This window comes from Falco punctatus (genome assembly GCF_963210335.1).
Source record: "Falco punctatus genome assembly, chromosome: 10".
In the NCBI taxonomy this organism is placed as follows: domain Eukaryota; kingdom Metazoa; phylum Chordata; class Aves; order Falconiformes; family Falconidae; genus Falco; species Falco punctatus.
In genome coordinates, this window is record NC_137590.1 from 36094888 (window position 1) to 36110535 (window position 15648).

At 40.8% G+C, this 15648-nt stretch overlaps 1 protein-coding gene across 1 annotated transcript in view; it reads right to left on the reverse strand.

Moving 5' to 3' along the window:
• The window catches only part of MOB2 (MOB kinase activator 2), a 79278-nt gene extending 65411 nt beyond the window's left edge, over positions 1–13867 (reverse strand). Inside the window, exon 1 of the mRNA XM_080405941.1 lies at positions 13818–13867. Coding sequence (XP_080262067.1) covers positions 13818–13852 — 35 coding nt within the window. The 5' untranslated portion in view covers positions 13853–13867. The remainder of the gene's footprint in view (positions 1–13817) is intronic.
• Positions 13868–15648: the final 1781 nt, after the last annotated feature.

Below are 15648 nucleotides of genomic sequence, written 5' to 3' on the forward strand. Positions count from 1 at the left end.
GGAAAAGTCTTTAGATAGTTAAAAAAAAAAAAAAAAGGTCTGTCATTTTGGTCAAATACAGAATGAATCATTAAAAACAAGAGGTATCAAGAAATACCATTGGATAATAAGGGTATAAATTTTGTAAGACATACTGCACGCTGTATGTAGGTTAGTGAGTACAACAGGTATGAAATATACAACAGCTATGTGCTCAGTCATCAAAATATTTCCGATGTGAAGTATCAGGCCCTCACCCTCAATCTCCTTTTAAATTTGATGATGAGCTTGCTCTTACACATCCGCGGCAGCATGCTCATAGAGTCATTCATCTCTTCCATTACTATCTTCGCCACTGCACAGGCAGACTGATGGGACTCTAGAATGCTCCCCTGGCACTAGAGGAAATTCCCTTGAGCCCCAAGTTCAGACTGCAGATGCAGATTCTTATTGCCAAATAATATAAATTTTATAAAATTATTTACTTAAGAAGTTTAACATTTACACCTGTAAAAGACGACAAATCTGGCAGCCACTAAGTTGTTCTTTTGCAGTTCTTAATTCAGATGGGTCTGAAAGATCTGCGCAAAAATGCTTACTTGGGAAGGGGAAATACTGATCCACTCTCTGCAATTCAGTATCTAGTAAAAATTAACAAATGAACATTTCTGCACCCATGGAATATAGCTGGCTTTGACCAAAGGAATTACATGTGGGAAACAAAGCTTGTGAGCAGTGGGGGTAGCACACCAAAGAAAAAACCCAAAAACCTGTAAAGCCAAACAGACATATTACAGGAAGACAACTATAATCAGAAGCTTTAAGCTAATCTATCAGTTGCTAAATGATATGAAAACAGGAGGAAAATTGAGAATTGAACATTTCAGAATAAATTCTAATCATAAAAGTTATCATATCCTGCATTTGTAGAGTCACTTATCAGACACACTTTATGTAATACACCCTGAGAGAGAATTGACTAGCTCAAAACAAAAACAATGCTGTTTTTGCAGATTATTCTGTACTTCTAAATTGATGCACATAATAAAACAGCTTCTCTGAAATTAAATGCAGAGTGAAAAATACCATGTGTGTCAAACACAAAGGCAGCAACATGAATTATTTGAACACTGGCTTTTTAGGTGACCCTAACAAAGCCTTGCCTAACTGGACTTCAGCTGCTGCTCACCTTTTTGCAAGACCCTAAATGTTCAACAAAAAAGTGTTTTTGCAGACAAATCCCAGGCATAACCCCAGCCATCCATCCTTCAAAGGCAAGCAAGAGTACTTCACCCCAGCCAGAGTCTGGACATCCTATTTGAGGACATCAGAACACTAACAAACATTTATACAGCACATTTGGAAATTCTTACAGCACTTTGGAAGAAAGCCCTGAATCCCTGCAATCTGTGTCATCTCCGTGATTGTTACAGTCAGAGTGGAAAAACCCAGGAGGAAATGGCTATGAAGTGCAGCAGGTAAAGGAAACTGTTTTGAAACTGAATCAAAATCTCAGTGCTGCTTCTTTCTACATTACCAGGGGTAAGACACACAGGGCACCATCTGTACTGTGCATTTTCATTGTATTAAGTAAGGCACAGAGTGAATATGAAGAAAAACTCTCTCAAGGCTAGAATACCGGACTGTCAGTATCGGATAGGTGGGAGCTATAAATGCTAGACTCCCTGACACTTAAACAGTTTAAGGCCAGGAACGAAGAACCTGCTACACCTACCAGTTTGGCTCATGTCTTCCACTCTGTATCTCCATTTCCTAAAGTGTAGAACGGCAGTAACGACACTTTGGGAAGCACTTGGATAGCCAGAAACTGAGAAGATAAAAGGTCTAAGGTCTTATGAGTTGAAGTGACTCATGTAAAGCCAAGCACCAGATGAAAGAATAACATAATTCAGAAGTCCTCAGCTCTCAATTCAAACCTCACCGCTTAGGCCACGTGCCTTTCAAAATACCTCTTACATGACAGAAGCTGAATTTCAGTTCCGAATAACTACCCTTTGTTCTCTCTTCTGTGCATACACACTTACTTTATCTAAAGATTTTTGTTGAACATTGAGCTCAGTTCCCACGGCAATATTGTAGGCAAATCCTAATTACTAAATTCTTACTTTATACGCCACCATTGTCAAGTCAAGAGATTTTAAAAAATTGTACGCCCACCACTAAATTTCAACTGAACTTTGCACAGCTGCTGCCTCGCCACACTTCTGGTTTTAAAGACTTCCACTGAGTAGTTGTCCATCTAGCTTATGGAGTGGGAAAACCTACAATCCAAGGCAATCCCTAACTCCTCACGTAATGCATCCCCATCCCTATATGCAGTCTCACATCCTAAAAGTGATTAGCCTAGAAAGCGGATCTTAAGTGCCTTCAGAAACATGGCAACATACTACTTCAGCAGCCAAGAGGTGATTGGGAAGAACAAAGCAATATAAACCTACTCTGGGAATGAAGCATTTTCTTCCTCGCAAAAGATGGAGTAACTCAATGTTAAAAGCAGAATTTCTAAGCTAACAACAGAATTTTTATCGTTTTGCTGTGCTTTTACCCAGAATAAGGACAAATTGAGAGGATGGCTAATCTTGCTGCACAGATCCAGGTTAAATGAGAGGACCAGTTTTTGGCTGAAAACTGAATAAGTGAGAAGTGACTTTAATTTGAAAAACTGACTGCCAAATTAACAAAGTCACAAAACTTCATGTGACAGGTTAGACTTGCCTCAAAACCATCATGTTTTACAGGTGGTATCACCCGTCATTTGAAAGGCTCATGAGTTTCATCGAAGATTTTAAACATCATCAGTTTAGCCCCACACACCCCCTTCTTATGTGTGTATGATGGGCAAATACTTTTTTTTTTTTTTTTTTTTTTCCTTTGAGCACAACTAAGGGTACATCTCACATAGCCTATTCCTTCCCTACAAGTCTCTCCGGCCAACGTATCCAGTTTACTCAATGCTGCACTTGTGTTAGGCTTCCCTTCTTTATAGATTCCACCTTTACTTCTTCCAGGATTTAGAAGGGATAGTAAGGCTACAATCATATATTTTAACCTGCGTAGCTGTATTTACCCGTACACTTCCACACACAGCTTCCTTCGCTGTGGCTGGGGAAACACAGGCACGTCACAGAGGTGGGGAGCTTGTTTTCAAGAAGCTGGGTACTCGTGGAGCCATTCCTTCTAGACACAAACCTTTTTATAGAATTTCAACTTACGCACTGGGGATTTAACCTAAGTCTTGGATGAATAAAGCACACTGTTTACGGTCACAGAGTGGCTAGCTTGCATTTGTGATTCAGAAGAATGACTTCAAAACCCAATCATTAAACTCTCTCTAAACATCACTTTAGATTCGCGACAGAAGGGTGAAAAGGGCAGAAGAAAGGCTTGCACAGCAAATTGTGAAGGGAGATTCTCCTTACATGCTATTCTGGAAAATCTATTACTTATCTAATGTATTATTACTATTGTTGTTATTTACTTACTTATTTAGCTGGATTTTTATCCAAGTTCATGTAATTTTGCTTACTGTTACTAAGCCACAGTAATAAAAGCAGCCTTGCCTACAGTGCCGAACAGGACACAAGCAAAACCTATACTGATTAGCATACAGTTTTCAAAGGTCAATTATCACATTAGCCAAGCCATTTAGGTCTCTGCAATGTGGAGTATTCTCTCATTTTAGACAGTAAAATGGGACAAAAATGGATTAGATTGCTTAGGGTCAAACAGTACAGCTGTTGCTGAGTAAGAGCTTAGGTTCTCCAGCAGCTTGAGTAGCTGGTATTGGGCCATTTTCACACTACGCCCTTGTCTTCTGTCAGATGTTTAGAGACAGCAAGCAAGCTAATCTACCGAGATAAGTTAACATTCACTTATCTTATTTCTTTACCCTGGGGGGGGCGAAAGGGGAAAAAAAAACCCTACCACCCCCCCCCCCACCACTAGAGAAACAACAAAAAAACACCTTAAAGGACCAATCCACAAAAAAGCCTGGCTGTATCTTCACAGTCACGTAAAAAGAGTAATCAGCACCTCTACCTGTCACATTTAGAAGCAAACCCAAAAAATACTAAGACACAGTACGGGTTGTCCTAAAACTGCTTCTGGTACAATAAGTAAAACCTTAAAAAAGTATATCACCAGTATAACTTTTAAGGGATATCACCAGTGTAACAAGCAAGCTGGCGTTTCCCTCCACCCCCGAATTTTAGCCACATGGTACATATCCAAAAAGATGTATGCTAAAGCAATTTTGGGCATGCAATGTCAAGCACCTCCAGTTTCAAAATGCAACAGCTAGACTGCAGGCCTTAAAGCAGCCTTGTTGCACGTACAGATTGTAACCACTCAGCCTCCGTAGGATACGTGAGCATTTTTACAATGGCATTTGCTCTGCTAGCCTAGACAAGCAAGCCAGGCAAAGAGGACTGCTGGGTTCAGCTCCAGGTGATGAAAGAAGGAAACCTCTAATAACTGGAAATCGTTCTCCCTCCAGCAGAGCTGGCATTCCCTCCCCTACCTACCCAGCTTTCTCCCTACCTGTACTTTGCACCCACATCCACTCTATGATTGTATTTAACCTTTATACTGTACTTCACACCTACCCTTCAGGCTCCCGCGCCAGCATAGGATCCCTCGTTTTTTCAGGTGCCCATCTGACAACTGAAAGCGCCTGTGAAGAACAGTACAAAGCAAACTTCACCACGCACGGCTTCCTCACCTTTGACCTGCCTTTCGCTCCAACCTGCAGCCCTCACCTCTTTGGTCCAGTTACTACAAATTTCTTAAGAAAAAAATAAAACTTTGCAAAGGTTAGAAGAGCTCTCCATTTCCCATTAAATTCAATCCCAGGGAGTCACCAGAACAGATTGCTGCATTCCCAGACCAGCTGTTTATGGTCATACTGAGCACATCAAACAAGCATCATGCTTTAACCCCTCACATTTACAAATCAACTTGCACACCAACAGCTGAAACCCCATTTCTTATTTTAAAACTCAGCTAGAACATCATTCAAAAAATCACTCCTGTTCTATTTTTTCCTTCTGACAACTAATTCAACGAAAAATTATATTCTGTTGAGATACACCACTAGACTCTCCACATCCTAGTACAACAGTGGATTATCTGCTTGCTTTAGAAACAAAACACCTCACTACATTGCCATCAAATAAGATAAAGCTCAGCTCAGAGCAGTGAAAGCTAGAAACTGGTATTATTGTACTTTCACTATTAACCTTTAAAAACATACCCACTTGAAGTGGAAGTAACGAAAAGCTTTATTCTTCGTAAGTGGTGAAAAACAGAGGCTCTTCAATTTTCTGTGAATCATTACCAGGGCACGAGCCAGCTGTGGTCCTATACCAGTCATAACAGTTCTTATAAAGCTTTGTTGCAAGTTGTCAGCTTTTTTTTTGCCCCCTTTTTTTTTTTTTTTTTTTACAGCATTTCATTTTCCTCATACACTGTGCTTATGTAACAATATATACCAAAGAATTTGGATAATCAAGTGAGATGCCTTATCTCTATCTCTGAAGTTGTAAGTGCCAAATAAACAGTTATGCAAGCAGCTACAAAATACTATAAATCCAGAGCCAGAGTCCTTGCCTCACCCCTGTAATGTCTCTGCCTCTTCCAGTTTCCCCCATCTCCTAAACAGCGATGGATATTTTATACTCATCACCAGATTTAGGGGATGTCACTGCAACACTTGCACATTTGTTAATACAGGTCACCATTTCTTATTAACTTACTGACCGAGATAATTTCAAGTATACTACAAGATTTTCCGCACACACATTAGAATCAAGCTTACGTTCAAGGACATCTTTTCCTTCTCTTCCATTCCCCGCGCACGTATTTTGGCACAATCACACAAAACCCAGTTGCTTCCCTGATGTGTACCACCGACCAGCAGCTGCAGGGACTCCGTAACAACAAAGAGAGAGTTCATACTGTGGGTCAGGCATAAAGCAATGATGTGTTACAAGGAAAGCACATACATATGTGTTTACATTAATCTTTTTACATAACATTCCACCTTTCACCTGCAGGTATTTTAATGTTCCATCACTCTGCTTGCTCCTCAAAAGCTCTATGATAAATTTCACCAACTCCACCAAAGCATAACAGAGCAAGTGCTCAAAGAGGAAAAGGAACTGCAGCAAGTTTTGACTAAGCGTATTAGAAACAACTGCCATAATCTTTAAGCTGTATTTTGTCCTTGTCTCTAGACAGTGCAAAAAGATTAACTTTAAAAGGCCTCTTGCTTATTTTTTTTCTCCTGACAGAAAGGTAAAAAACACTGCCCTGAAAACTCAACATGATTCTTGAGAAGGCTTCTTTTCAAGCCTGGCGTAAATACCAAGTCTCTTCTGTGCTCTTTCTGCCTATCTAAAGAAAGATTTGCCCTCTCCATGTTGTCATACTGCACTGTGCTCCAATTACATATACCACAAGCCAGGAAAGGTTAACAAAATTTCTGAAGTTACTGCTGCAGAAGCAACAGCAACCTAAAATCCTGACATTTACAACAACAACAGACTCCCTTTCAGTGAGGGCTCATTTAAACATTGACCAACTACTGAAACTCCTTTTCTGGCAAGCTACTGCTCTATGGAAGGACTAACACCACTCAGGAATAAGGCTTGCAATAGAAAAGAACGTGTCACACTCCTCTTGAACGTATCAAAGAATCCAGCTTACTGCTATTCAACCCTAAAATATTTAAGGATTTATTTAAAAAAAAAAAAAAGCAACCCACACAAAACCAACCATGTGTAAGGTAATGAGCTGGCACAGAGATTGTGTAAGCTACTATTTATTTCTTCCTCATGAGCAAGATGCATTTAAACCTGTAAACTGGTATTTCACTTCACACCACCGCAGGTGTACTCTGTAACACATCCCGCTGCTGGAGACAGATTTAACCTGAGCACAGAGAAGCTCCACTTCCCCCCTTACAGATTCAAATGGTAGCTGCATGCAAAGCCTCTGAATTGTAGTCCTTCCTGATATATCATCGTTTACAGTGCATCAAGTCATTTAGAGGGAAACAAAACCAAGACAAACCTTCCAGCAGTAAAGATGTTGCTGTAGAAGGATCTACTTTTTCCATTACAAGAAGTTTACAATACTCATATGGTTTTCAAATTTGGAGTTTACTGATCGACATGTAAATTAGAATTCCTAGACTAAGATTTTTGTTGTTTACGTATATACTCTTTTAGCTTCATAGTCCTACCAGGGAACTGTATTAAAACATCAGGCTGACAGGCTAATTTACTGAATAAGTACCACGAGGAACCTGAGAATGACTTAACTTTGTTGCCATGACCCTCATTCCAAGCCTGCACCTTCTCCTCTTAGGTATCATGCCCTCCTTACCCCGTTAAGATTCAGTCAAACCATAAACAATCTGTGGTGATCTCACCGAGGTGGCCACCAGTGCACGTACCTAATAAAACAATTGCTCTGGAAATCTCTCTTACCCAGAAAAGACTTTCTGCTACCACTCAGTTGTAGCGGGCCAGCAAGTGCTGCCACTGAACGCACACTCCACTTCCAAGGTCAGTAGTAAGAGATGTACCACCACCTTCACATGGGATATACAGTACACACTTGAGGATAGTCTCATTTTCATTATGCACTGAGTCTAACTTTCTCTAGAATCAATGTTTTGGCCTTCTAAGAGCACTCCTTAGATGATAATGCCCCCAAAATCTTGTGTAGTTTACCGTGTGCATTGAAAAGCTCACTAACAGGAAGGACCTGCTTCATGACCACATTTCTTTGAAATATCTTGAGGAAATTAAAACTTACCTTGTTTCAACTTAATACTTACAGGACAGCACACAAAGCAAAAACACTCACCATGAGCTGGCTAGTTATCCTTAAAAATGCACAACAAACAGGTCATGCAAAGAACATTCTAGAGGCGTAAGAGGCTCTCATAGGAAGAAAAGATAGGTGTCTGAGAAGAACACAGCCTATGCCACCCTCATAACCCAGAAAGGAAGAATATTGTTCTACAGTATTTAAACACTTATTAAAGCACACTACAGGAATAAAATATCCTACCTCATTGGTTTTACTACAGGAGAAAAATCATTTGGGGCAGCATAGCCCCCTCGAAGCATCACCTGACCCAACTGCAGCACTCCCCACCAAACGCCACGCTGAGGGAACACGCTGCTTCAGACAACTCAAACACCGCAGCATCAAGATTTAAGACCAGCTGGCACCGTTCTATCTTTCTATAAGCCTTTTCTATTTCAAAATCCCTAGTATGCCAAGAGCTACAAATTTCAGCACCCCTTCCTGCAATGGAAAAAGACCCAAATCACTTGGATGAACCCCTGTAACAAACTATTAAAATGCCCCCACATATATAAAGCCGTAAACGGAGGGGGCTCAGCACTCGGAGGGAAGCTGTGCACCTCCAAGCGTGGCACATAGGCTCTCCCCATCTGCCTCATCCTCACCAGGGCTGTGACCTCCAGAGCAGGGATGCTAAGCAGCTCCCCTCCTCCAACCCTCCGCGTCTCAGACACTTCCTGTCTCCACTGGCATTTATTTTCAGCCCTCAAGATTCCTTTCTATATGTTCCAGGAACCCTCTAGCCATCCTCTGTCCAGATGGCAGACTTCAGATGAAGGGAACGGGGTCTTGGAGAGTCTTTTCTTGGCCTGCTTCTCAGCAGCCTGCTGGAACCGAGAGGCAGGCTGAGTCTCGCACAGACAAGGCTCTGTTGCACTGCAAAAGCCCTTCAATCCCTCTCCACGCTTTTCCTCAATGCCCTCTTTGTCTTCAAACAAATTTGTCTTAAACCTTTTAATGGCCTCTGCTTTCCAGGGGCATGCTTTATACAATCTACTCCCTACAAAGCTGCAGAAAGTCAGGAAGAGGGCAAAGGAAGGGGGTCTTAGCAATGCACTAACAGACAAGCAGAGCCTCGGTTTTCACTACTTACAAAGAGATGCAGAAGAAAAAGGCAGGTGACAGGTTTCACTCCTTTTGATCCCTGTCATCTGCAAGAGGTTTTCCTGAAACGTGCCAGACACAGCAGTTTACATACTCAAACTCACTAAGGACCACCACCCTACAATGAACTATTTTCAAACTATGACTTGCCTGGATAACCAGTCCTTTTAATCTCTGCACTGGGACAACAGAACCAGACCGTTGTATAGTCAAAGACCAACACAGCATTATCATCAACACTATACATTCATGTACAAGCTTCAGAGAATGACTGATGTCTCTGACTTTTTCAAACCAAAGTTTTGCCAAAATAAATAGAAGAATGAAAAAAAAAAAATATCGTTCCCAACTGAGGCTTCACTGAACAACAGTTTCATAAGTTTTTGTAAGATCTCTTCAGGATTCCTTCAACAATACTCATATCAAAGGCTACGACATTACTTGATTTATTTTATATATTTATATATAAAAGAAACAATACTTCCAAGACCCAAGAGGGTTTAAATCTGAAATAAAGCTGGATGCTTCAGAGCGGAATATATTTAGGCATAAACTATTCTAAAATCAAATGCTGTCCCCATTTAAAGACTAGAGCTGTCAGGAAGACTCTAATGTAGCTCTTATTAATTCAGGAAAGTTACAAAACTTCAGTAAAACTAACTGGGACAGGAAAGTTACAGAGAAGCTGCAGCAGCACAGAAAACTTCCCAATTGTGGGCAGGACCTTAAAAATCCAGCACCTCAAAGGAAACTACCAAAACAGTGATGTGATGGGAAAAATTAGGCAAAGCACGGCATAGTCCTTTGAAGGGTAATAAAAAAAAAAAAATCCATCTTCTTCATTGGTGGGAAAAGCAACACAATCTAGAGGCATTATTACACTGCAGTGCTGCTATCACATTCATGATGGTGTTTTTCCAGTCAAATTCTTGTTCTTTAGGTTTACCATTGATTTTAGAAGTTAGTTGACCATCTCCTCCTGTCCCTTTTATCATGTACATTTGTCATAATACTGCCTGCAAGAGGGTATCTTCCATCTCATTTTGACCAAAATATCATACAAGAAATATCTTGAAGAATATTCACCATTCCTTTAAGGGATAGTTTGAAAGCCAAATGCTACAAATAAGCTGTATTAGATACCCTGGCCAGATTTTTATCATGCATACTGTATTTTTATTTTCCCTAACATTTGTATGTCGTTAGAAACTGATCTTTTTCAGAACTGCATAAAAGATTCATAACTAATTTCAAATATTTCAAACTTTTCAGACAACTCCTTTCATTTAAGGGGTGTGATCTCTTTGCTCATTAGGGTAATATACTAACTGCACGATGATACCCATAGCTCCTCCCACAAACATTTAGGATTGTCTAATTCAAATTTATCTGCTCATAAATGTCCACCGTGTCATTTGCAGTCATTTACTGTATAATAGCTGTAGTTGATGAACTGGTTTTCAGTTCCTGTTTTCTCTCCTCCCTTCTTTGGTTTCTCAATAGATTAAAAAAAGGTGTAGCTTCATCAGAAATTCAAGTCATACGTCCACAACCAACGGTTGGCTACAACTAGAACATCACCCAATTCCAGGAACTGAAAGTCTGACCCAGAAATTACGTTATTTAAAACTGAAACCAGTTACAGACCACCCATAAACCTTAGCTAATACCAGCTAGCTAACAAAACATGGATGGAGTGAGCCAGGTACTGAAATCATAGAAAATTAAGTCTATCAGCTATAGAGTCAATGCAACATAAGGAGACACAGCAAACCACCCCATTATGAGCCAAGACACCCATCACCTTACCCCTGGAAAGGGGAACTCTCTTTCCTTAAATCAATGGTTTACTAATCAGACGCTTAGACAAAAGCTAGAGATTTGTGAGGGTGGTTCACAGAGAGAAGACTAAAATCCAGCAAGTATGGCGAGAGATGTTTGGGCTCCGATCTGAAGCCATGTCATCCGATAACACCCTTGGCGCTGAGCTTGCATAGTGACCTTTCTGTGGTTGGGTCCCTAGCCAGCACATCTGAAAAACTTTCTAAGAGTATGAGAGTGTGGAATGAACAAAAAAGAGATAGGATAAACCTTTTAAAACTCATGGAATTAGTCATGCTCTTAAGAAAACCTAGAAAAAAAAAACCCAGAATTTAAGTACACAAAGAAGGCCAAGGGAGCAAATTAACTGAGGGAAAGCAGAGGGGAAAAGACAATTGCAGTAACAGCCGAAAAGACAATCACCTGTCAGGATATGCTAACAGAGCAAAAAGAATCCATTATGATTAATACAGATTACTGCTTTATCTGTCAAATTCTACACGTTGTTGCTTTTAAATTCAGATGGGAAGTGCACACGTTTGGTCCAGCAGTGAAAGCTAAGCTGTAATAGGCTTCGGGGTGAGCAATTAGACTATTTTTGGGACAATAGTGGGAAATAAAAAGGGGTTGCTACACTGGAACTTAAGAATTACTTCCACATATCTGTTTTCATTTCTGGTTTTAAAGCTAAAATGAGCCTAGCACTTAATGTGTAATAATTACTCTCCTTGCATCACAGCAAAGGGCTATCTTGGAATTCAGCATGAACATCTCTAATAGCAATTGTACCACAGCCCAGGACAAGAGTGCACTAAGAGCAGGAACAAAAGGGTAAAGTTTGCATTACCAGTCTCTCAGTTTCATGAGCATCTAGATCTACCAGCAACATGAGGAATAATCCAAGATAATAATACAGAAGATGGGACAGTAATCCCGTAGACTAGTAAACCTGAAAAAAGCAAACGCTGAAGCCACAGGCAGCTTTCTTAGACAAGTTGTATCTTCCCAGTCGTGACATGTTCCACTATCATCCCCCTTCTCTCCTCGTATGCTGCACTGGGATTTTTCGCACTGATCTGAAGCTAACGAACAGCTATGCTGCATTTCTTTCACATTCTATTCTGAAAACAGGACTTGCAGTGAAAAGGGACCATAAGGGAATCCAGCTCAGTAGTTGCCAACTGCCTATTCCTTTCTCTAAGGGTGGTTAGGCTGCACTTAGACCCTTTCCATGTGTATTCCCTGGAAGCATCTGGTTTAGGTTGCTATTTTGATATCTTCATACCAAAGTTCATTTAAATAAAGCAACTGTGATCTTTCAGCTAATAAGGGCTAAGAAAATCTTTGCTCCGAGACAACCGTATTTTGTTACCAGCAGAGGAATGCTTCTGAACTGTCTGCTCAGGGTCTTTTGGTCAACAGGGCACTAGGCTGTGTAATATAAAAAAATAAATATTTACCCCTAGTAGATATACCCTCAGCATCCTTACCTGTATTATCTTCACTCACCCCAAAACTCCCTGTCAAAACCACTGTTTCTGTGAAGCTGTGTGGGAAATAAGTAATTAATATCCGACTCCACAGCCAGCCATTGGAGTTTGGAACCGACTGCTATAGAACACCTCACAGTTACAGAACTTAAGGACTATACACCTACAATATTTTTAAGTAATTGATACTGCTTTCATAAAAGAAAGGTATTTTCTGCTAGTGCTAGGAAACAGAAGTGGTGGAGTACTTAAGAGCCCTTGGAAACTGGACATCCACACTGGCAGAAGCAGCGGGAGGGAAGGGCAAGAATTCTTGCCCACACACAACCATGCATGTCCTGCAAGATCTGGGCAAAAACAACCCCCCATGATTTCAAGCTCACTCCGACACTCTGCTCATATTACTTCATTATTATTTTTTTTTTGCAAGTCAAGTATCTATTCTGAGGTTGTGGTTCAGAAATCTAGTTTAATGTTATATTACAGGGAAGAGCTCTTCATAAAGCTGTCCAAACAGTCTCCCACATCTTCCCTACCAACAGATACATCTGCTCAGCTTAGTAACAAACTGATTGATACTCCAAGATATTGCATGACAAGAATACTTGGGAAAAGGGGGGGGGGGGGGGGGGAAGACTGAACCAGATGAAAAATACATTTTATACAGTTCTTAACATGTCAAGACTGTGATAGCATCTGAGGGAAACTGAAGTTTAAAGAAGAGTTCCTAACTTGGATCTGCTGCAGATCCAGCAGGCTGGCTCAGCTCCTGGACTACAGAAAGCCCAGAACTCAGTAGCAGTCAGCCTGTCCAGAGAGGTTCTTAACTCATTATTAATTAGGCATAAAGAGCACCTGCTTTTTATTGCATTTGTCAAATGTTACTTTATGTGCCTAAAACTGGAAACAACCATTGGATAGGAGGGTAGCAACATTAGAAATGGAGAAAGTGGATTTCTGATACACAGTTTTTTCCAAGTGCTTAAGGGTCCCGCTTGTTGACCTAGGGAGACTCCTGAACCACAACATAAAAAACCGTAACTGATTTCTTATTTCTTGCATACTAGCACACTACCTGCAAAGCATGAAAGAAACAACACAAATTTACTTTGAGAAAATGTTTCCCAACCTTCAACTATAACTCAAGCCAAGGCACGAAGTGACAACATAGATCCTGCAGAAAGTACTGATGAAGTCTCTTGGTCTAGACAAATTGAGAGTAACATAGGAATTTAATGAAGAAAGGCGAGAGGGAAAGTACTTGTGACAAGTGCTCAGTAAACTGCTTCTATCCTTAAGTTTTGTTTCACACAAAGATGTGGCAAACATAAGTTACTAATGTGTATTATCATTAGAAAAGGTTGGCTTGAAGTAGACAAGCTAAACAGGAAAGACACTCAAGATTTTGGGTTCTCCCTCCTGCTGCTACCCCCCATCCAGTCCTCCTTCCCCCTCTTTTGGTCACCACAGTACCAGCTGATGGCCACACACCTCTGTGCTAGTTAATGTATAAAATTGTCTTACCAGCAGCAGCACAGCGAGCAGATGATGAATTCCATTCCAACAAAATTAACAGCAGGGGATTTCCAACAAGATGGCAATAGAGTAAAACACAGCTCAGATACTCAAAGAAACGTGGGAAGCCCAAGAAAACTGATTACTGAAACACAGCCTGAAATACTAGTAGCACTTTTCCAGAATTCAGCGAGATGCAACTTCTAGCAGGCAGAGTGAAAAACAGAAAAGGGTTCTCTTCTAGAGAAAGGGTACACATACATAGCTCGCTCTTGAATAGACAGCTGCACGAAAGAAAGGAATATGCTTTCTGCCTTTCTTTTATCTATCAGAATAGCTGTTATCTAAAGTTTCCTCCTCTTCTTTTTGGGTAGGACTGTTTTAAAAAAAACCCAACAAAACAGATCCTCCCAATAAACTGAGATTTAGCAATCATTTTTATAATGCTTTTCTCTACCTAGTTCTGCCTACCCTTCAAATCAGTTTGGAAGCAAAGAAATAGCAATTCCAAACGAATAAATAAGTAATGAGAACTGTTTTTTCCAATCTTTCCTTTCGTCTTTTATAACATCAATTCCAGTGACTCAGATGTATTAAAGAAGCCAAAATATCCGAGTCTGTTTTTTCTAAAACCTACCCACTTTCTTGAAAAGCATTGAAATGGTCGTTTTATACCTGTTTTAAGAGATTTCATAAACTCCATTCATCTTTCTGCTTATTAGTCAAGAGGGAAAAATTCCCAACTGCGGAGCCTTAAAGCCCCACCTTGTGGAAGCTGCCTAAAACCGTACAAACAGGCACCAGGGGGAAAAGGGCTTCAAATGGAGCTTTTACAATTAATATAATGTGTTTGACACTTCCACGTTGCCATCAGTCACACCGTTAGATGCATTCTACCCCAGTAGAAAAACAAGCCGTGGGGGATTACCAATAAAACGAAAAGCTGGTTTTATTTTGTCGCAATAGAATAGTCATCCTGCATTGCATCGGCAGACAGCATGCGCGGCAGTCCAGAGCAGGTCTTGCTTTCACCACATTTGCTGGCTCCTGTGGGCTGGACTTACTCTGTTTTGTGAGCAGGAACACATGGAATCACCGACAGATTTATCTGGCCAAAGAGCAGACAACTGCAGAATACAGCAACCCTGCCACAAACGGCTAACGGAACTCCGTCCTGCGATACTTAGATTGCCCCTCGTTTTACACGGGGATTCTGAAAGCTATTCACAGCCCTCCCCCAGCCATCTCTCACAAGCCCAGCTGAATGTCCGCATTCTGCCATTCCTAAAAGCTGGTGCTGGGGCCAACTCAGCACAGCCCCACGCTGCCTGTGACCGCAGCCTGGACCCGCACTGCCCTCTGCTGAAAGAGGAGCCTGCACAGTCCAACGGGCAACTTGCACACCACTCTTTACTTACAAGCTCACGCACAGTCCCCGCATCGTTTATGTACCTCGGTTTTCCTTGGTCTTCCTTCTCCTCTGTCAGCCTTCACAATATTCAGGGTTCTGCTTTATCAGGGGTTTTTTTCTGCTGCTTCTTTCCCATGAGGGCTACAAAAGCATCAGACAGGTTTCTATGTTTACATACTGTAATACCGTGCCAGCGCATCTAGACTCCAGAAACCAGTTACTGCACTACAGCACTAAAGACACATCATGGTTTTAGCAACGAAAGAGCAGATAAACAGAGAAGGAAAAAAAAAAAAACCAACCAGGAAGTGAGCTGTTCAAAAATAACCTCAGAAAAATGAATTTAAAGTTATCCTTTGTCATCTGCAGTACACGTCATACAACAGTGTCACCTTGTGTAGTAAAACCAAGACACCTAAAGAACATATA